General features: G+C 34.0%; 2 protein-coding genes and 1 long non-coding RNA gene across 3 annotated transcripts in view; 2 read left to right on the forward strand and 1 right to left on the reverse strand.

The window, feature by feature from the left end:
* The window catches only part of LOC137621237 (uncharacterized), an 807,497-nt gene that overhangs the window by 480,170 nt on the left and 302,407 nt on the right, over positions 1-24,920 (reverse strand). The window lies entirely within an intron of this gene.
* Positions 1,882-4,660, forward strand: LOC137620450 (uncharacterized). Its single transcript, XM_068350609.1, has 3 exons — positions 1,882-2,912; positions 4,230-4,421; positions 4,652-4,660. Exons 1-3 carry the CDS (start codon positions 2,178-2,180, stop codon positions 4,658-4,660), a joined length of 936 nt encoding a protein of 311 aa, XP_068206710.1. The 5' UTR covers positions 1,882-2,177.
* Positions 11,320-12,369, forward strand: LOC137621232 (uncharacterized). Its single transcript, XM_068351630.1, has 2 exons — positions 11,320-11,705; positions 12,199-12,369. Exons 1-2 carry the CDS (start codon positions 11,464-11,466, stop codon positions 12,278-12,280), a joined length of 324 nt encoding a protein of 107 aa, XP_068207731.1. The 5' UTR covers positions 11,320-11,463; the 3' UTR covers positions 12,281-12,369.

A 24,920-nucleotide genomic window follows, 5' to 3' on the forward strand; every position in this document is an offset into this window, starting at 1 on the left:
GATTTCTTCTATCATGCTATATTATCTCCTAGAAGTATTCTATCAACCTGAGCTCCTTAGCGGCCAACCTTACAATGAGGTGCCTGGCAAGCTGATTCGCTCTGGATATCGCTAATTTCCTGTTACCAATCCAGTCCTATCCTTCTCTGCCATCCCCAACTGTTCTATGCATTACAAAATTCATGAGGATAAACAACACAGTTGACAACACATTCCCTTGGAGTACTCCATCCCACCTGTTCTATGCATTACAAAATTCATGAGGAGGATAAACAACATAGCTGACAACACATTCCCTTGGGGTACTCCAATGTAGATGAATGTAAGTTTAGGCAAATAAAAAGTCTAAGTTGAATCTATGAATTGAGCTTCTCGATTGAATGCATCCTAGAAGTTTTATTGCAGCTGTGATCAAATTGTGGAATGCCCTTCGTAATCAGGTAGCTGAATCGGTGAAACTTCAAAAGTTCAAACTTACAGCGAATGTTTTTATGTTGAACAGGTTTACATTAAGTATCTTTTTATAGTTTATCTATGAAGGATCTATTTTAATGTTTTTTACTATTCTTAAAATAGTTTATTTCAATTGTTCACTACTTCTCATGTAGTTTATGTATTTCTCTATTTCCTTTCTTCACTGGCTGTTTCCCTGTTGGAGCACTTGGGGTTATACCATCCTGTTTTTCAACTAGGTTTATATCTTATCTAATAATAATAATAATAATAATAATAATAATAATAATAATAATAATAATAATAATAATAATAATAATAATAAATGCAAAGAAACGATAGAGAGTAAAAGGGGAAGAGAAAGACAATTATATAGTGATTCAGGTTATTTGAAATTTGATCTTAAAATATCTTGCGCTAATTTCGTAGTCATACTTTGAAAAAAAAAAAAAAAATCATTAAGTATTCAAAAGCTCCATTTTCCATTTCCCAAAATCTTCCGACCAAATACAGATATAAACCTGTCTTGCAAATCCACTTTCTTGATGGCAAGAAACTGAAACCTAATATTCGGAAAGAAAAATATATGATTGAGTATTTAGAATTTCTTCGGCACTTAGATAACTTTATCTACTTATTGATCCTCAAGATAAATAGAAGAAAGATAGAGACAATGAGAAAGGATTATGCAATGGAAGATGAAATATCAATGGAAGGAGGAAGGATTAATGAGGTAGAATCATTTAAGTATTTTTGAACTCTGATCTCTAATACTGGGTCTTAAGAATTAGTTTAGTGAAAGATTGAAAAAAACAAATCAGACAATGGCTAGGTTAAGTAAAATATGGAAACCAAATCGCCTGAAATTACATATAAAAATCAGACTATATATCAGTTTAGTGAGATCTGTGTTACTATATGGACATGAGTCATGGTATGACCATGAAACAGTCTCTAATAGCTTTAGCAGATATGAGAACAAAGCCCTCAGAAGGATATCGAGAGTTAAATGGATAGGGCTAGAAATGAAACTATAAGAGAGATTACTCGACTGCCATATGTGGATAAGATCATGATGAGGGGTAGATGGAGATGGTTTGAGCATGCCCTTCGCACTCCCCAAGAGAGATTAATTCACCAAACGTTCAGCTGGGCTCTGCAAGGCACTAGATGAGTTGGAAGGCCCAGGCCTACATGGCTAAGGACTATGAAACGTTAAGTGGGAGAGGATGGATGGAGTAGTATTGAATTAAAAGCTCAAGATAGAGACGACTGACGAAATTTAACCGAGGCCCTTTGCGTCAATAGACGTACGATAATGATGACCTGTTGATGTATTTTTTTATGATCCTTCTATCAAAAGAAAAGGTTAAATAATATTCTTATTTATAATCTTTCTATCAAAAGGAAATATTTTCCAAAATTTTTCTTTATGATCTTTCTATCAAAAGAAAATGTTTTCTAAACAATAATGACTTAATCAAATAACCTGAGTAAGAACCACATTCAAGTATCTTATCAAATCTGTAATGAAAATGAATGACGCAATGGTAAGCTCACACCTCCATTATCAAAAGCATTAGCGCGACTGTTTTCACAGCAATTAGCTTTTCAAGTGGCTCTCCTCCCCTTCTCCATTGCTAACATCACGTCTGGTCTCCCCATCAAGAGATCAAACGCAGAATTCTTCTCAGCGAATAGAGTTAGGCCGAAGGAGACTCGTGATGCGCATTTTGAAACTCATCGAATTCTGTAGGTCGAAGCTTCGTCCTACAGGAAACGCCTCTACCGCAAGGGATTCGTCTCAAAATGAAGAGCGCCCCTTTTGGGAAGAAAACAAATTCATCCACACTGTAGCTACAGCGTTGGGCTTGCACATAATAACCCGTACTGGACCCAAATGCTACGCCGTATCCTTATGGAAGCTATTGCCGACGTGTGCTTATATGCTCGGCAACGTCTACACTTTCAGCGTTATTGGCTACATCCTCTACATGAATGTCTTGAGCACATATCAGCTGGTCCTCATGTTTCCAACTTTCTGCAACTGCGGGTCCTGCTGCTACTCTTTCATCCTGATATTGAAAAGGTCAGGTCAGATGGCCAAGTACTTCACCATCATCGACGAAGAAGGCGCCGCCATCAGAAAGACCCGTTACAAGCCCATCTGGTTCTTTCCTATGTTGATATACTCGACCGTTTTCACGGCAATGCTCGTTGTTTCCGACAAGATTATCCCCTCGGAGTACTCGTGCGCCATGATTTACCCGACGTTTACCGGGACGTTTATGCCTGCCTTCTTGGACATCTATATTTTCTCCTTCATAAGGATGATCATCAGTTCCCTCGAGAAGCTCGGCCGAAGTGTCCAAAACACAAAGCATTGGACCGAAGAAACGGTAATTTCCGTCGCGAAGAAGTGGATAAGAATTCACGGATTTCTGGACACGAGCAACAAGGTCAGTTGTTGCCAATTAAGGATTATCTATATCCACTACTCTATTTACAGACTTAGTGTAAGGTAAATGAAACCTGGTGTATTTGATAAAAACATTTTTTTTTTTTTTTTTTTTTTTTTTTTTGAGTCTAGCTAACCCTCTCGATTAATTTAAGACTTCTAATAAATGTTGAAAATGTATAGCTAACATCCAAACTAGTTAGGAAGTCTAAAATAAAGTAATACAATAATAGTGCCTCATCCCGTATCCCCCTATAAATCATGACCAAAACGATTTTCAATAGAATTGAACTCAAAAACAAAACTAAGCTACAAATAAATGCTAAAAGAATCCAAAGGTCTTGGTTGAATCATTTTTTTTCCTTTGAACTTACTTTGCAAGTCTTTCAGATCTAATAGTGAACTGTTTTTAATTGAAACCTGGTGTATTTGAGAAATTTTTTTTTTAAATGTTTAGCTAATCCTCTCGACTTGAAATTTTATGTTGAAAACATCTCGCTAACATCGCCAACATTCCCTTTGTTTTGCTTTGGGGCAATATATTAACATCTTTTTTTTCCAGATTCGTGAAATCACTTCCGTATTTTTTTTTTTTTACATCGATGCTGTAAACCAAATTAAATTTCATTAGTAACCATCGTCAATATATTTGGATAATAGGCCTACCTAGACAGGGGTAGTGAAAACGTGAAGATTTGCACAAATTTTTGAAATACATTTTAGATACAGTGATATTTTCCTTTTCCTTCTGAAAACATCATTGTCTCTTTCAAGTGAAATATCTTTAAAGTCATAAGCTTCAAGACAACGAACATACTGAAGAGAAACGAAACATTATTATTATTATTATTATTATTATTATTATTATTATTATTATTATTATTAACAGTAGTAGTAGTAGTAGTAGTAGTAGTAGTAGTAGTAGTAGTAGTAGTAGTAGTAGTAGTAAAGCTACAAACGTAATTGGAAAAACAGAATGCTAGAGGCCAAACGGAAAACACCCCAGTGAGGAAAAAAAATAATAATAACAATAATGATAATAACAATAACGATAATAATAACAATAGTTATTATTATTATTATTATTATTATTATTATTATTATTATTATTATTATTACTATTATTATTATTACCCAAGCTACAAACCTAATTAAAAAAAAATTACAAACATTAAAATAGATCAATCAATAATAAACTCTTGTTATGGTTACAATCAGCACTATCACTAATATTATTATTATTATTATTATTATTATTATTATTATTATTATTATTATCATTATTATTATTATAATTATTATTTAACTTTCCCCTCAGATATTCTCTTACGTATTACACGTCCGCCTGGTGATGTTCATCCTGAAGGGGATGCTGTTCATGTACTCTCTCAGCCTAATGAAGGAAGACATTGGGGATCCTTACTTGGTCACCGTCACCATTTCTGGCGTGAACGAAGTCACCTTGAGGATTTTCCTCATCTGCAAACTGGGGAATGACGTCGTACGAGCGGTGGGTAAAAAAAAAGAAAAAAATATATATATATATGTTGCATGAAGACGGATGAATGAAGGAAACACCAATGTTGACCATCAATACATTTACTAACACACAACCCTATAAATAATATATAATCTTAGTTAGTTAGAAAAAATAAAACTTATGAACATAACAAATAGAATATTTACATTTATACAAACTTCACTTTGCACTATTAGTCATAATGATTCTTTATATGTCAGATTAGTTGATCACGTACCAGGAATAGCACAACACAAGAAACATAAGAGTCCTTTTTAAATCAGGATAACCTGCTGCCCGTGATCATGTTATCAAGGAAGTGTTCCTTTTCGTGCAGGCTGTTTCACTTGGTTTTCTGTTTGTTTGGTGGTCCTCTTCGCTTGAGTACTCCAACTAGGGAAGTATTGATTGGAGATGCTCCTAGTGGTAGTCTGGATATTGTGGGAAATTGCTTTTAAAAGAAACAAACAAGCGTATTGACATTTCTTAAACTTATAATCAACAACCTCTTCATAAATGTAACGTGCCAATTTTAACATCATAACTAATGTAATTGTTAAGTGCTATATATATATATATATATATATATATATATATATATATATATATATATATATATATATATATATATATATATATATATATATATATATATATATATATATATATATATATATATGTTGTTTCTAGGTTAAGGTAAAATATTCCAGCACTGACCTTGTGTGGGATAGTGTCTCTTTAAGGTGGAACAACGTCGTACGAGGAATGGGGTAAAAAAAGAAGAAAAAAAATAAGTTTCTAGGTTAAGGTTACAGATTCCAGCACTGACCTTGTGTTAGATGGAGTGTCTTTAAGGTGGCGAAATTTATGGCACTTATACTATAGGACTCTTGTTGATATTTTAGATAGGATCGTTCTCTCTCTCTCTCTCTCTCTCTCTCTCTCTCTCTCTCTCTCTCTCTCTCTCTCTCTCTCTCTCTCTCTCTCTCTCTCTTCCTTTACCAGAGACGGATCTTCTAAAGATTTTAGATACCAGCTCTTTTAACAGCATTCAAGGCCCTAAGGTATTTTTAATGAGCGATGTCAAATGATAAGTTCTGAATTTACAATATAGAATATTTTACTATTTTTTCCTTGATTATTAGTTATCGTAAAATAGGCTCTATCTAATTTTCTCTCAATTTTGTTGTGAATTAATCTTTTCTTTAGATGAAAGTCTAAATGAGCTTTCATTAAAAATACTTTGCCTAAATTCAAGTTATATCTGACTTTCTCATTGCTCTTGAAATTTTTCCCGCCGTTATCCTTGCATTAAGGGGTCGGTTGCCTGTTGCGCCCCCTCCAATGCCTCTTCTTCAACCAAACCTCTTCTCTCCATATCATCCTTCACCTTATCTTGCCATCTAATTCTGTCTCCCTCTTGATCTTCTTTCCCCAACCGGTTTCTTCCATGCCCTCCTCACTCCTTCCATCTATTCACATCAAGTGCCCACACCATCTCAGTCGTGACACACTAATCATTTCTGTAATCTTTACTATGCCTGCCATTCTTCTTATGCCACATTTTCCAATCTTTCAAGCAGTGATATTCCCATAATCCACCTCAACATTCTTATCTCTGTTCTCTTAAGCTTTGCTTCCTCTTTTCGTCTTGGAGTCTACGTTTCCGATCCATGCATTAACACTGGTCTTATTAACGTGTTATAGATCGTGACTTTTAGCTTGATTGGCATTCTCTTAGCACATACCACTCATGCTACTTCCCTACACTTCCCCTAGGCTGCTGTTACCCTATTCTCAATTTCATCCTCACATCCTCCCTCCAGATTTACAGTAGATCCTAAGGATCTAAATTGTCCTACCTCTTTTATAACTGATCCTCTAATTTCAAGCAGAGCTATCCTGTTCCTACCTTCCTTACTATTTGCTTAGTTTCAGTCTTTTTCACATTTACCCTTAAGCCACCCCTCTCCAAAGTTTTTTGCCACCCTACAACCCTTCTCTGTATATAAGTCTTCCTCATTTTGAATGGCAATCACCAATTCATCCACATAGGGCAACTCCAACGACTCTTCATGTCTGATCTCTTCACTTGACACGTCCATGACCAGCACAAATAAAAAACGGACTTATGTTAACCCGGTATAATCCAACACTACCTTCAAAGGTTTCTGTTTCTCCAACAGCTGTTATTGGTTTTGTCCTTGTTCTTTTGTACATCATCTCTACCATTCTAACCAACTTCTCCTGGACTTTCCTTTTTGTCAAGCACCAAAACGCCACTTTTCTTCGTATTCTATTATAGATAAGCCTTCTCTACATCGTACAAAAGCACAGAAGAGCTTCTGGTTTTCCTCTTGCCTCATTTACCTGTAGCTGCCTTACTATAAAGATGGCAGCCTCAGTACTATTCCCCCTCATGAACCTATACTGTAGTTTCCCAATCTTCACAACCTCTCATCCAGTACCCTCTCAAAAACTTTCATACCATGATCTGTAAGTTTATTTCCTCTGTGGTTATCACATTCCATGACATCACCTGTCTGCTTATAGACACCATTATACTACCCCATGTTGCTCTTAATAAATCTATTCTTCCCCTTTTGTAGCTAGTATCTTGACCATTATAGCTTGAAACTTTGATGGGCTTGGTGGTTTACCATTTTTCATTTTACTCGATGCCTACTCCACTTCTGTCTTCCGTATCTCTATTACTGGCCCCTCCACCCTTTGTGCTCCTCTCTCTCTCTCTCTCTCTCTCTCTCTCTCTCTCTCTCTCTCTCTCTCTCTCTCTCTCTCTCTCTCTCTCTCTCTCTCTCTCATTTTCATTATTCAATAGTTGTTCAAAATATTCTCTCCATATCTTCTTAAAGTCTTCATCCCATATGAGAGTTATGAGGTCCTTTGACTGGCCAGACAGTACTTCATTGGATCCTTTTCTCTGGTTACGGTTCACTTTCCCTTTGCCTACACACACACTTAATAGTGGTTCTCCTCTGTCCTCATACTCCTGACAACACTGAGATTACCAAACAATTCTTCTTCACCCAAGGGGCTAACTACTGCACTGTAACTATTCAGTGGCCACTTTTCTCTTGTTATGGGTAGAAGAGACTCTTTAGCCATGGTAAGCAGCTCTTCTAAGAGAAGGACACTCCAAAATCAAACCTTTGTTCTCTAGTCTTGGGTAGTGCCATAGCCTCTGTACCATGGTCTTCCACTCTCTTGGGTTAGAGTTCTCTTGCTTGAGGGTAAACTCGGGCATGCTGTTCTATCTAATTTATCTTCTGGTTTTTATTAAAGTTTTTATAGTTTATACAGGAAATATTTATTTTAATGTTACTGTTCTTAAAATATCATATTTTTCCTTGTTTCTTTTCCTCAGTGGGCTATTTTCTCTGTTGGGGCCCCTGGGGTTATTGCATCCTGCTTTTCCAACTAGGGTTGTGGTTTAGCAAGTAATAATAATAATATCAATACACAATATATTTCTATATCTATCCTTGGTGACTCCTAGTTGCCCCAAATATTTTTTTGCCTATTCCTCAAATTTAAAACCTCATAGAAATCATTTTCTCTTTCTCTTGTTCCTAACATTACATACAACTGCTTTACCTACTTTCCTACTCGATTTTTTCCCTATTAGCCTATCTGTGCCGTTTCTTTGCACCCGGTGTGTATGCCTTACTTTATTCAATGCCTTTGATTTTCTTATCACTGACTCTTGTACATCTCTCTCCCATCACCAATTTCCTCCTTTCGAAACTCCATATCGCTGGTTCTTCTTATATCACTTAAAATAAATAGTTTAAATAACACAAATCCGGAATAAATAATGTTTTCTTTAGTATCCCACTAAAATCAACCCCCCCCCCTCGATATCTAGAGAGAACGGCTGACCATTTACTGAACTAGGCGTTATCTAAAGTAAATGTGTTGCACATTACACTGACGTTATCTAGCGAGCACTAAAATCATTAGGTATGATTTTCTCAAATATTGACCATTAACTTTCTGATAAGGGAGGTGGTTGATATATTCCAACTGTCACGACATGTAATTGGTAATTTTAAGGAGTATATAATCCCCAGTCCGAATCGACTTTCAATCATATTAATCTTCCTACGGTGATTGAATCCTCAAAGTGCTAAAGGAAACTAGCAATAGGCCTACCAAATTTTCGTCTATATGTTAAGAATTTTTTTTAAGATCACGCAATATACGAAATACAATGAAAAACCCAAGCAACGTTGAATAAGATGAAAGGCAGATCAACAATCAGCTTGTATATCATAAAAGTGGTCTCGTGATGGAAAATGTTCTCCAGTCGCGTTTTGGCGGGAGATAGTCAATCATGTTCTAGAAGGCTACACTTCAGTTGGTGTAGATACTGCACCATAAACAATTCAACTGTTTTATAAATACAAAGCGTCTGTCATCACTATTGTATACTTTTAGCAATAGTATACTTCTTTTGATTTTCTTTTAATCCAGTCCTAACTTGATCTCCCGCCTTATCTTAAATACGTATGGAATAAGGGTTGCAGTACTACATTGGATCCTTCTCTCAGGTTACTGCTCATTTTGTCTTTGCCTACACATACACCGAATTGACTGGCCTATTCTTTCCACATTCTTCTGTTCTCAAATACCTGACTACTCTGAGATTACCAAAAAAATCATTGGCTTAAGGGGTTAACTACGGCAATATAATGGTTCAGAGGCTACTTTCCTTTTGGTAAGGGTAGAAGACTCTTTAGCTATGGTAAACAGATCTTCTAGGACCCCAAAATCAAACTATTGTTTTCTAGTCTTGGGTAGTGTCATAGCCTCTGTACCATGGTCTTCCACTGTCTTGGATTAGAGTTCTCTTGCTTGAGGGTTCACGCGGGCACGCTGTTCTATCTTATTTCTCTCTATCCTGCGTTTTAAGTTTTAATGGTTTATATATGAAAGATCTAATTTAATGTTCTTACTTTTCTTAGTATATTTCATTTTGATTGTTTATAACTTCACTTGTACTTTTTTTTTTCCTAGTTTCATTTCCTCACTAGGCTATTTATACCCTGTTGGCCCTTTGGCTTATAGAATCTTGCTTTCCCAATTAGAATAATAATAATAATAATAATAATTTTCTGTTCTGCTACCATCAAATCATACGCCTAACCCGATTTATTCTTAATTCTATATCTACTATAAGGAATGCTGGCAAACTAAACTATGAGATAAAATTACTAAGATAATTGAAGAAACAACCACTATATATAACTATTTTGTCATCGCCAGTCAATAATTTGGTAAATATAGTTTACAATATATCTGGAATCGAGACATCAATATATCATTAACGTATAAAAAAAGTTTGTTTTTCCATTAAGTCAGTATATATTTCCTTTTATATAAAAAGTCGATAGGTTTAGTGATATAGGACTCTAAGACGACCGGGGGGGGGGGTGAGGAAAAACACACCAATAATACAGGCCTGTAATCTAACTTATCAAATCCCTAACCTAACCTAGGACACAGACACTTCTTACTAATTTACGTATGGAAGTCACTGTGATCTTTGCTGTAACCTAACCTGACCTGTGAAGCCGTGCCACTTAGCAAACATTTAATAAAGTACATATCTACTTAGACTAGGCATATTTCCCTAACCTTATTTAGAATTGAGTGGCAGAAGCTGACTCGCCTTTCTATGTGAATTACATATTGTATCAAGTAAAAGTCGACAATTCACATCACAGTACTAAATTACAATACTTGAAGCTGGTTATCTCAAAATAACTTGGAATGCGAGGCTTCGAATCACCGAATTGACCAAAAATTTACCGAAAAAAATGAAGTTAACAGAGCACTCATACAACGTCCACCCTACGCAAATCGTTGATGTCAACTGAAGCCTGGAATTTAACGATATTACGCTTAAATTCTAAAATCGTAGTTATTTGATTGCACATTTCTTACCCTCAAGCATTTATCTTTCAAGACGGTAGCACATGAAACATTTCTTGAGACTAGAACTATGTAAACTAGATTGCTCAGATATATCATGGTATTATACCTTTAGTAAAAGGTGGCGTAAGAACATGGCAACTTTCCCTTTTTCCCTTCTTTTCAAAAACCAATCCTTGGAAAATATTTCATCTACTTTTTCTTGCACTTTCTGTAATGGCATTTCAAAATAGTATATGTCCTGGGAATTGGGTATGGGATTGGCTACCAAGAGTAAAGTAAGACCTATTCTGTGAACACTGATAGTCAGAACTGCCAGTTAGTTATCTACCAATGTTTCAATAAGTTAGTGAATAAAAAGACGTCTGCAGCAAATGTCTTTATGTTAAACAGGCTGACATAATTATTTTACAGTACATATATGAAATATCTGTTTTGATGTTACTTTTTTTAGTATACTTTATTCTAATTGTTCATTATTTCTCATATCTTTTATTGATTTCCTTATTTCCTTTCCATACTGTGCTGTTTTTCCCTGTTGTAGCCCTTGGTCTTATAGCATCTAGCTTTTCCAACTAGGTATGTACCTTAGCTAATAATAATAATAATAATAATAATAATATGCGAGTGAAGTTTGATCGTTTAGTTAAGTATAACTTATTACATCAAATTATAAATGCAATACTGAAAATGATTTAAAATTCAAGTTACTTCTATGAAAAACCAATATTAAATCCTCAGGCGTAGTTTTCAGAAATTGTTAAATTTTTAATTTTTTTCTTAAACACCAGCTGTAATGTCTTTTAATAACATAATATAAAATTTAGTTATTGCAAAAAAAAAAAAAGAAAAAAAAAAAAAAAAAAAAAAAACCATGATATAACAATAAAAGCCAACTTACATTTAACCTAAATCGACCCTTGATCTTTGAACAAATTCACAACCATGGACATTTTTTCTCCAGAACGAAGACATAATCTACGCCGTCCGAGCAGTTGTGTTGAATCAGGGTGCCGGAAGTGACGAAGAGAAACTGGCGGTAGAAAGTGATGCTACAGAACCTAGGGAACAACACGTGATGAACGAAAATTCAAATTCAGACAAAAAGCCTATGGAAGATGATTCAGTCACAACTGCTGACTGCTTAGGCCTATCCACCGAATACCTAAAGGACTGTACCAGCAGTGTTCTCCGTTGTAGGACCGGAAGAAATAGCTCCAAGGATGGGCAAACATTAGGATTGCAAAACACAAGTTTGCAGAATTTCCTGTCGCGCTTAGAGGCCCAGCCTATGGTGGTTGAGATATGGGGATTCGAACAGTAAGTCAGACTAAATGAACAAAGTTTATCAATAAATTTTGCATGAGCTAGATTTGTTCTTGAATACGTTATGAATATCAAAACAACAAAAGCCAATTAAACTACTCAATCTTAGGATCACAAAATATTGTTTTAACTTTTCATATTATTGCATCTTAGTACCTTGACAAATAGACATCTAAAGTATCTTTAGTTTTAGTAATGGTCAAGAAATCTTGAGTGACAGTGAACAATCCAATTACTATCAACCACCAAATGAACATACAATAATAACTTCGATATCATATATCTGAATGGAGATGTTCAGTAATTTCCGAAGAAAAGTAAAACATCGATTTAATTTTTAACAGCCTTTTATCATCAATAATTATATAATCCAGTTAGACCTAGTATGTGAAACCTACAAGACTTATTTTAAAGTCTTTATTCATACACTGCTGTCAGTGTGGGAATAAAATGCTAATGCATTTCTTCTCTGTTTCTTTTTTTGCAGTCTGTCCTCAGCCACATTCAGTAACCACGTCAGCCGTATATTGACTTATCTGGTGGTGCTGCTTCAACTGAATCAGAGATAAAATCTTTAGGAAAAAATATATTTGGCGATTTCAAGGTCATTATCATATTCATTACTATGATTGTTCGTGCTGCTGTGTTCAGTTTTTCATTAATAGGCCTACTATTAATAATATAGTTTGGATGCCATTGAGTTTCAACAATGGCCTACATTTCTTAATATCTTCATATTAGCTACTGTAAACAATTAAAGTTCTAATTATAATTTTCTATCATTTTACTTATGCCTCTTGTGTAAGGAAATAAGTTGGCTGGGGCACCAGCCACGCGTTGAGATACTACCGCTAGAGAGTTTTTGGGTCCTTTGACTGACCAGACAGTACTACACTGGACCCCTCTCTTTGGTTACGACTCATTTTGTCTTTCCCTACACATCCACAGAATAGTCTGGCCTATTCTTTCCGCATTCTCCCCTGTCCGCATACACCTGACAGAATAAAATATATGTGAAACAAATGCTTAAATGAGCAATGATAACTATTTTTAATCCCATATTATGGATGGTTTTAACAATTTTAGAATGTTTAATAATAACAATCTTGATAATTTTAATAATGATGATGATTTTATTAATTTTAACGATATTAATAGTTTTAATAATAATATTTTTTTCAAGTATTTGCCCACAAATATTGTAATTTTCAATATCGAATTTGTGTTACCTCTGGATAACATAAATAATAGGGAATTTACACACACACACACACACACACACACACACACACATATATATATATATATATATATATATATATATATATATATATATATACTGTATATACTAACATTTCCAAAAACAAAATTTCTTCCCTCAACGGTTAACTAAGGCAATGTAATTTTTTCAGTGGCTACTTTCCTCTTGGTAAGGGTAAGCAGCTCTTCGAGGAGACGGACACTCTAAATTTCTAAAATCAAACCATTGTTCTCTGGTCTTGGATAGTGCCATAGCATCTGTAACATGGTCTTTCACTGTCTTGAATTAGAGTTCTCTTGGTTGAGGGTACACTCGGGCTTGCTGTTCTATCTTATTTCTCTTTCTTTTACCTTTATTTTTTTCTTATTTGGGGGGGGGGGGAATTCTTTATAGTTTATATGTGAAGGATCTAGTTTAATGTTACTGTTCTTGAAAATTTTCATTTTTATTGTTTACAGTATTCTTCTCTTGTAGGGTTACTTTTCTCTGTTGGAGCCCTTGGGCTTACAGCATCTCGTTTTTCCAACTAGGGCTATAGTTTAGCTTGTAATAATAACAATTATGATAACACCCATAGAGACTAACCAAAACTAGGAATATATATAAAGAATTGCCCCAATCGAAAGAAAATAAGCCGAGATCTAGTCTGACCCCATAAGTTCTGACTTATCATAGTTATTAGAAATGTTACAATTCTATAATCATTATCAGTGAAAAAAATTGTTAATAGAAATGTTACAATTCTATAATAATTATCAGTGAAAAAAATTGTTAATAGAAATGTTACAATTCTATAATCATTATCAGTGAAAAAAAAATATTGTTATTAGAAATGTTACAATTCTACAATTATTATCAGTGAAATTTTCTTTTATTAGAAATGTTACAATTCTATAATTATTATCAGTGAAAACTTTTTTTATTAGAAATGTTACAATTTTAAAATTATTATCAGTGAAAAAAGGCCACAAATCCTCATAGAAAGCTTCGGGAAAATAGACAATAGAGACTTTGAAGGAAATTTCTATTAGGTTGGAGAAAGTGAATGCACTATAGTTGCTGAATCCCTTAATAGAGATCTAACTAAAATCAGAGCATGGTGTAAATTATGGGGCATGAAGTTGAATCATAACCAAACTCAACATATGATTGTAAGCAGGTCAAGGACAGTGGTTCCTCAACATCTTGAGCTCTACATTGATAATGTTAACATAGCTATACTGTATGCAACTTCTTTAAAGTTTTATTTGTGAATCGTGATTGCAAATTTACTTCTGAGAAACACATTTGATCTATTCTTCTTCAATTGCACAAAAAATTGGCTTATTGAGCGACTTGAGATTTTCGGTGATCAATATATTTCATAGCACCAAAGTTATCTGTTATTTTCCGCTAGTTAACATGAAGCGGTTCTTTCAGCACTTGTTGGAGAATTGGTAATGTTACTACATGCGTTTGTGGTAGCTCAAGTACAGCTGATTACCGCCCAATTTCCGTAACTCCCATATTACCTAAAGTTTTTGAACGTCTCTTAGCAAAACGTGTAAATATGTTTGCTGGTGGTAATCATTTGTTCCCTAGTTTGCAATTTGGCTTCCATAAAACCCTTGGAGCATGAGATGCCCCTCTTACAATCTCCAATACTGTACAGAAATCCCTTGATTGTGGACAAGAAGTTCGTATGATTGGCTATGATTTTAGTGCTGCCTTTGACCGTCTTAATCATGAAGCCCTTGTTTTCAAACTCAAACAGTTGGGAGTGGATGGGTCGTTTCTTAGTATCATTATTGAATTTTTAAGGAATAAATTGCAGAGTTGTTGTTGAGGAGCACCAAAGTGAGTACATCTGGTGTTCCTCAGGATAGTGTTCTTAGCCTATTACTTTTCATACTATATACACATGACATGTGGTTTGGACTAGAAAACAAGCTCGTTGCATATGCAGATGAGGCTACACTCGTTTCATCAATTCCATCTCCCGAATGTAGATCGGGGGTTCCTGAATCCCGTAATAGAGATCTAGCTAAAATTAGTGCATGGTGCAAATTATGGGGTATGAAGTTAAATCTTAATAAAACTCAATGTAATATTGTAAGTAGGTCGAGGACAGTGGCTCCTCAACATCTGGATCTCAGCATTGATAATGTTTCTTTAACTCTGTAAGACTAAAAATTTCAGTTTTAATTTTGACCGAAAATTTACTTTTGAGGAACACATTATGTCTGTCTCTTCTACAATTGCACAAACAATGGCTTTTTGAGAAAGTCTTTTAAGATTTTTAGGGCTCCATCAATTCTGAAGAAGTGTTTTAAATCTTTCATTCTACCTTGTTTCGAGTATTATTCTCCGGTCTGGTCTTCAGAGGCTGATCTCATCTTAATTTGTTGGACAGGAACTTACGGCCAGTAGATTTATTATTCCTAATAAAGATATTAATCTCTGCCACAGTCGTTCAATTAGTTCTTTATGCAAGATGCATAAGATTTTCCACAATTCTGACCATCCTTTGCATCCAGATCTTCCAGGACAGTTCCATCCTGTTCATAATAGGTATGCCGGTAATTCTAACACCCCTTTCTATCATAAGGTTCCAAGCTACATAGTATTCTAGAAGCTTTATTCCAGCCGTGACCAGATTGTGGAATGATCTTCCAAATCAGGCAGTTGAATCGGTGGAACTTCAGATGTTCAAACTTGCAGTGAATGTTTTTATGTTGAACAGGCTGACATAACCCTCTCTTTATAGTTTATATGTGACAGATCTATTTTAATGTTGTTACCGATCTTAAGATGTTTTCTGCTTATTATTTATTACTTTTCCTATAATTTATTTATTTATCTATTTTCTTTGAGAAGAAAGCCCTCAGGCAGGACAGAATTAGAAATGAAACTATAAGAGGCATTACTCGAGTGTCATATGTGGATGAAATCATGGTGAGGGGTAGATGGAGATGGTTTGGGCATGCTCTTCGCACTTCCCAAGTGAAATTAGTTCACTAACCTTTCAATTGGGCTCCACAAGGCACTAGAAGAGTTGGAAGGCACAGGGCTACATGGCTCAGGACTATGAAGAGCGATGTAGATGATGAATGGAGAAATACTGATTCGAAAGCTCAAGATAGAGACAACTGGCGAAATCTAACCGAGGCCCTTTGCGTCAATAGGCGTAGGATATATATATATATATATATATATATATATATATATATATATATATATATATATATATATATATATATATATGTATGTATGTATATATGTATATATATGTGTATATATATATATATATATATATATATATATATATATATATATATATATATATATATATATATATGTATGTATGTATATATGTATATATATGTGTATATATATATATATATATATATATATATATATATATATATGTATATATATGTATATATAATATATATATGCATATATATACATATATATATATATATATATATATATATATATATATATATATATATATATATATATATATATATATATATAAAACAGTATGTGTGTGTGACTGTAATCTTTCCTTTTCGCAGCTTTTCCTGACAGTTGAAATTATTTTACAATCGGAAAAAGACGATCTTTTACCGTTACATCGATTTTTCCCAACATAGTGAGAGAAGATAAAATTCCGGGCTATTACTGCCAGCCGTTACCTTTAAAAATATCCGAATAATGAGAGGAGCAAGATGTTAAATAATTACTACGGCCAATATATGTTGGTGGTCAGTGGGCCACGAAGTAATTGCTTTTTAAAAATGCTTGTTTATCCCAAGTTTTTTGTGAACGATTCACTAAATGCAAGATATTATCTAACGGTATATTGTTGCTAGCCGTCTTTTTGATTCTTTCGCTTAGTACTATAAGTTCCCTGTGGTTGTTATACTTTATTGTGATGTTTCTAATAATAAATACTTTATGTTATAAATTCAAACTTTACACTACAGTCCTTAGGTATATTGCAAGCTACCCTACCTCTCTAATGTTCTCTAATGGGAATACACATGCTATGGAGATAGGCAATGTACCAAAATTCTATATCTAAGCGAAAGATGGGAAGAAAGTTACATCACTGGGATTGCAAATTTCGCCAAGACAAATAATGTGGCCAAGGGTTCTGATGAGCTAACTGTCGATATGTTACTTCCTACCAAACAATTTACAATTTTTTTTGTCAACATGGTCATAACCAGGTCAGATATTTGTCAATATGATCATAACCAGGGAAGAAATAGGTCACCATTGTCACAACCAGGTCAGATATTTGTCAACATGGTCATAACCAGGTCAGATATTTGTCTATAAGATCATAATCAGGGAAGAAATCAGTCATCATTGTCACAGCCAGGTTAGATATTTGTCAACATGGTCATAACCAGGTCAGATATTTGTCAATATGATCATAATCGAGGAAGAAATCAGTCATCATTGTCATAACCAGGTTGAATATTTGTCAACATGGTCATAAAAAGGTCAGATATTTGTCAATATTATCATAATCAAAGAAGGAATCAGTCATCATTGTCATAAACAAGTTCAATATTTGTCAACATGGTTATAACCAGGTCAGATATTTGTCAATATAATCAAAATCAGGGAAGAAATCAGTCATCATTATCATAGCCAAATTAGATATCTGTCAACATGGTCACAACCAGGTCAGATATTTGTTAATATTATCATAATCAGGGAAGAAATTAGTCATCATTGTCATAACCAGGTTCAATATTTGTCAACATGAACATAACCAGGTCAGATATTTGTCCATATGATCATAATCCGGGAAGAAATCAGTCATCACTGTCATAACATTGGATATTTCTCGACATTGGTCATAACCAGGTCAGATATTTGTCAATATGATCATAATCAGGTCAGATATTTGTCAATATGATCATAATTAGGGAAGAAATCAGTCATCACCATCATAATCAGGTTAGATTTGTAAACATGGTCATAACCAGGTCAGATATTTGTCAATATGATCATAATTTGGGAAGAAATCAGTCATCATTGTCATAACCAGGTTGGATATTTGTCAACATGGTCATAACCAGGTCAGATATTTGTCAATATGACCATAAGCAGGAAATAAATCAGTCATCATTGTCATAAACAGGTTGGATATTTGTCAACATGGTCATAACCAGGTCAGATATTTGTCAATATGACCATAATAAGGGAAGAAATCAGTCATCACCATCATAACCAAGTTGGAAATTTGTCAATATGGTCATAACCAGGTCAGATATTTGTCAATATTATCATAATCCAGGAAAAAATCAGTCATCATTGTCATAACCAGGTTGCATATTTGGTAACATGGTCATAACCAGGTCAGATATTTGTCAATATGATCATAATCAGGAAAGAAATCAGTCATCGTTGTCATAAACAAGTTAGATATCTGTCAACACTGACATAACAAGATCAGATATTTGTGAAAATGATCATAATCGGTAAGGAATGGGTCATCATTGTCACAACCACGTTGGATATTTATCAACATGGTCATAACTAGGTAAGATATTTGTTAACATGGTCATAACCAGGTCTGATATTTGTCAATATGATCATAATCGGGGAAGAAATCAGTTATCATTGACATAACCAAGTTAGATATTTGTCAACAAGGTCACAACCAGGTCAGATATTTGTCAATATAATCGCAATCAGTGAAGAAATCAGTCAACATTGTCATAACCAGGTTAGATATTTGTCAACATGCTTATAACCAGGTCAGATATTTGTCCAAATGGTCATAGCCAGGGAAGAAATCAGTCCTCATTGTCATAATCAGGTTAGATATTTGTCAACATGATCACAATCAGGTAATATATTTACCAAAATTGTCCAGATCAATGAAGAGATCTGTTAAATTGTCATAACCAGGTCAGATATTTGTCATCATGGTCATAACCAGGGAAGAAATCAGTCATCATTGTCATAACCAGGGAAGAAATCAGTCATCATTGTCATAATCAGGTTGGATATTTGTCATCATGGTCACAACCATGTCAAATATTTACCAAAATTGTCCTGATCAATGAAGAGATCATTTAAATTGTCATAAACAAATCAGATATTTATCAACATGGTAATAACCTGGAAAGAAATCAGTCATTATTGACACAACCAGGTTAGATATTTGTCAACATGGCCATAACCAGGTCTGATATTTGTCCATATGATCATAATCAGGGATGAAATCAGTTATCATTGTCACAACCAGGTTAGATATTTGTCAACATGGTCATAACCACGTCAGATATTTGTCCATATGATCATAATCAGGGATGAAATCAGTTATCATTGTCACAACCAGGTTAGATATTTGTCAACATGGTCATAACCACGTCAGATATTTGTCCATAAGACCATAACCAGGGAAGAAATCAGTCATCATTGTCACAACCAGGTTAGATATTCGTCAACATGGTCATAACCACGTCAGATATTTGTCCATAAGATCATAATCAGGGAAGAAATCAGTCATCATTGTCACAACCAGGTTAGATATTTGTTAAAATGGTCATAACCATGTCAGATATTTGTCCATATGATCATAATCAGGGAAGATATCAGTCATCATTGTCATAAACAAGTTGGATATTTGTCAAAATGGTCATAACCACGTCAGATATTTGTCCATAAGATCATAATCAGGGAAGAAATCAGTCATCATTGTCACAACCAGGTTAGATATTTGTCAACATGGTCATAACCACGTCAGATATTTATCCATAAGACCATAATCAGGGAAGAAATCAGTCATCATTGTCACAACCAGGTTAGATATTCGTCAACATGGTCATAACCACGTCAGATATTTGTCCATAAGATCATAATCAGGGAAGAAATCAGTCATCATTGTCACAACCAGGTTAGATATTTGTTAAAATGGTCATAACCACGTCAGATATTTGTCCATAAGATCATAATCAGGGAAGAAATCAGTCATCATTGTCACAACTAGGTTAGATAATTGTCAAAATGGTCATAACCATGTCAGATATTTGTCCATAAGATCATAATCAGGGAAGAAATCAGTCATCATTGTCACAACCAGGTTAGATATTCGTCAAAATGATCATAACCACGTCAGATATTTGTCCACATGATCATAATCAGGGAAGAAATCAGTAATCATTGTCACAACCTGGTTAGATATTTGTCAACATGGCCATAACCAGGTCAGATATTTTTTCAATATGATTACAATCAGGGAAGAAATCAGTCATCATTGTCATAACCTGGTTGAATATTTGTCAACATGGTCATAACCACGTCAGATATTTGTCAATATGATCATAATCAGGAAAGAAATCAGTCATCATTGTCATAACCAGGTTAGATATTTGTCAACATGGTCACAGCTAGGTCAGATATTTGTCAATATGACCATAATTAGGAAAGAAAGCAGTCATCATTGTCACAACCAAGTTAGATATTGGCCAATATGGTCATAACCAGATCAGATATTTGTCAATATGCACATAACCAGGGAAGAAATCAGTCATCGTTGTCATAACAAGGTTAGACATTTGTCAACATGGCTTAACCAGGTCAGATATTTGTCAATATGATCATAATCAGGGAATAAATCAGTAATTATTGTCAAAACCAGGTTATATATTTGTCAATATTGTCAATATGGTCACAACCAGGTCCGATATTTATCCATATGATCATAATCATGGAAGAACTCACTCATCATTGTCCTAGCCAGGTTAGATACTTGTGAACATGGTCATAACCAGGTCAGATATTTCTCCATACGATCATAATCAGGGAAGAAATCAGTCATCATTGTCATAACCAGGTTGGATATTTGTCAACATGGTTATAACCAGGTCAGATATTTGTCAATATAATCACAATCAGGGAAGAAATCAGTCATCATTATCATAACCAAATTAGATATCTGTCAACATGGTCACGACCAGGTCAGATATTTGTTAATATGATCATAATCAGGGAAGAAATTAGTCATCATTGTCATAATCAGGTTCAATATTTGTCAACATGAACATAACCAGGTCAGATATTTGTCCATATTGTCATAATCAGGGAAGAAATCAGTCATCATGGTCATGTCATAAACAAGTTGGATATTTGTCAACATGGTCATAACCAGGTCAGATATTTGTCCATATGATCATAATCCGGGAAGAAATCAGTGATCGTTGTCATAACCAAGTTAGATATTTGTCAACACAGACATAACCAGTTCAGTTATTTGTCAAAATAATCATAATCAGGGAATAAATCAATCATCACCATCATAATCAAGTTAGATATTTGTCAAAATGGTCATAACCAGGTCAGATATTTGTTAATATGATCATAATTTGGGAAGAAATCAGTCATCAATGTCATAACCAGGTTCAATATTTGTCAAAATGGTCATAACCAGGTCAGATATTTGTCAATATTATCATAATCAGGGAAAAATCAGTCATCATTGTCATAAACAGGTTGAATATTTGTCAATATGGTCATAACCAGGATAGATATTTGTCAATATGATCCTAACTTGGGAAGAAATCAGTCATCACCATCGTAACCAGGCTGGAGAGTTGTCAATATGGTCATAACCATGTCAGATATTTGTCAAAATGACCATAATCAGGGAAGAAATCAGTCATCATTTTCATAACCAGGTTGGATATTTGTCCACATGGTCATAACCAGGTCAGATATTTGTCAATATGATCATAATCAGGGAAAAAATCAGTCATCATTGTCATAACCAGGTTGCATATTTGTTAATATGGTGATAACCAGATATTTGTCAATACTATCATAGTCAGGGAAAAGATCAGTTATCATTGTCATAACCAGGTTGCATATTTGTCAACATGGTTATAACAGGTCAGATATTTGTCAATATGATCATAATTTGGGAAGAATTCAGTCATCGTTGTCATAACCAGGTTATAAATTTGTCAAAATGATCATAATCATGGAAGAAATCAGTAATCATTGTCATAACCCCATTGGATATTTGTCAACATGGTCATAACCAGGTCAGATATTTGTCAATATGATCATAATCGGGAAAGAAATAAGTCATCATTGTCATAACCAGGTTAGTTATTTGTCAACGTGGTCATAACCAGGTCAGATATTTGTCAATATGATCATAATCAGGGAAGAAATCAGTCTTCGTTGTCATAACCAGGTTAGTTATTTGTCAACAAGGACATAACCAGGTCAGATATTTGATAAAAATTATCATAATCAGGGATGAAATCAGTCATCATTGTCATAACCACGTTGGATATTTGTCAACATGGTTAAAACAAGGTAAGATATTTGTCAACACGGTCACAATCAGAATAGATATTTAACAAAATTGTCCTGATCAATGATGAGATCTGTTAAATTGTCATAACCAGGTTAGGTTAGATATTTATCAACATGGTCATAACAAGGAAAGAAATCAGCCATCATTGTCATAACCAGGTTAGATATTTGTCAACATGTTCATAACCAGTGTAGATATTTATCAAAATTTTCCTGATCATTGAAGAGATCTGTCAAAATTTTCATAACGAGGTCAGATATTTGACAACATGGTCATAACCAGAATAGATGTTTGCGAAAACTTTTATAACCAATCTGGAACTCTATCAACATGTTCATAACTATAGTTACTCATCAACATGTCAATAATAAGGTAAAACATTTGACCACATATGCTCTTGACCAAGATAGAAATTTGTCAACATGTTCATATCCAGATGAGAAATTTATCATTTTCATCATTTTGTATACAGGTTCATAGCTATGATATATAACCCGAACAGCTTATGTAAATCTTCATTATCAGAACAGAAAGTCAAAAAACTATCACGCAAAAATTGCAGTGGCTTCAAGTTGTGGTAGCCTACCGGAAACGTCCATGCTCGCAATCTGCTGGATGGGAGTTTGAGTCACGGCCAAGTTTAATAGTTTACAGTACAGTAGTGTCTGCAACCTCACTATGCTTGTGAGCTATGCTTATAGGGCTTGGGTAAGCATATACAGTAGGTCTAACTGATGAATCGTTAGCAATCATTGTTTGGCCTTCCCTGGTCCTAGCTTAGGCGCTGATCATACGTAGATATTATCGTTCTTTAAGGCTGTAAGACATTATCCTGTCCTAGCCTCTGCCATTCATGAGCGACATTAAAACATTTAAATGCTTATCCTTATAAAATCTTTACAAAGGGAGCTTGTATAACTAGTGTCTGAAATTCATGGGTGGTCACCCATCCAAGAAATGAACAGATTCAATATTGCTTAAAATAGAGGTTTAGCATTTGACGTTAACAAATTAAATATTGAAATGCTAACGTAACATTTTAACGTAAATGCACCATCTGAAAATATCAATATTTCAATGACTCTCTCTCTCTCTCTCTCTCTCTCTCTCTCTCTCTCTCTCTCTCTCTCTCTCTCTCTCTCTCTCTCTCAACTAAGAACCCACAAAACTGACAGGTGTTTCTTGCATTTAAAAGTAACATACGTCTACAATATAAGACCTAGAAGGATCTCAAGATATAAAATCTGAATAACTCACTAAAACTCAACTCAATATATAATCAAGTCCGTGTATATATATATATATATATATATATATATATATATATATATATATATATATATATATATATATATATATATATATATATATATATATATATGATAAGTTTTGCACATTTAGACGTGTTTTTTCACATTCAAATAAGCCATATATTTTTTATACATTACTGTCTGGATTTTCTTAACGACCTCGGGATCAGAGCCCCAAACGAAATCACACAAAGAAAAGAGTTTGTGACCGGCTGGGAGTCGAACCCTGGTCCAGGAAACTTGTATAAACAGCGACTTACCACTTGGCTACGATATATATATATACATACATATATATATATATATATATATATATATATATATATATATATATATATATATATATACATATATATATGTATATATATACATACATATATATATATATATATATATATATATATATATATATATATATATATATATATATATATACATATATATATACACACACATATATATATATATATATATATATATATATATATATATATATATATATGTATATATATATGTATGTATATATATATATATATATATATATATATATATATATATATATATATATATATATATATATATATATATATATATATATATACAGTATATATATATATATATATATATATATATATATATATATATATATATATAAATATATATATATATATATATATAAACTTCGGAGAGAGAGAGAGAGAGAGAGAGAGAGAGAGAGAGAGAGAGAGAGAGGGGGGGGGGGGGGGTAGGTCCACCTAGTGTCTCTAGGGGGCCGTGGTTTAAACACTACAGGATATGGGTCATGTAAGCTTCGAGTCCAGAGCAGAGATGACCAAACGGTAGTTTCATCCTCAGGGATTATCTGACCTGGTTGTATTTCTTAGATTATTTCCTTCTTAATCCAAGTGTTCTTTCGTGGGTCACTGTTTCTATAAAGCTTTCAAAAGTCTTCTCTTTTCACTCTTTAGATGATTTTAAGGTCTAATGTGATGTCAATCCCAACTCAAATTATTCGATGATACATTTGGCTATCATTTTCAGTAATCGCTTGTAATAGCATGAGTCTACAAAAATGGAAGCAAATTGACATTAAAGTTTCAGTAAACCTATTAGAAAATGATGTAGAGAGAACTACCTATATGTTTTTAACAATCTTGATGCATTTCAACGGAATATGAATGTGATTTTCTTCCCTATTACTATCATCATTATTATTATTATCAAATGCTAAGCTACAACCCTAGTTGGAAAAGCAGAATGCTATAAGCCCAGGGGCTCCAACAGGGAAAATAGCTCAGTGAGGA

This window comes from Palaemon carinicauda, chromosome 27, assembly GCF_036898095.1.
Source record: "Palaemon carinicauda isolate YSFRI2023 chromosome 27, ASM3689809v2, whole genome shotgun sequence".
NCBI lineage: Eukaryota > Metazoa > Arthropoda > Malacostraca > Decapoda > Palaemonidae > Palaemon > Palaemon carinicauda.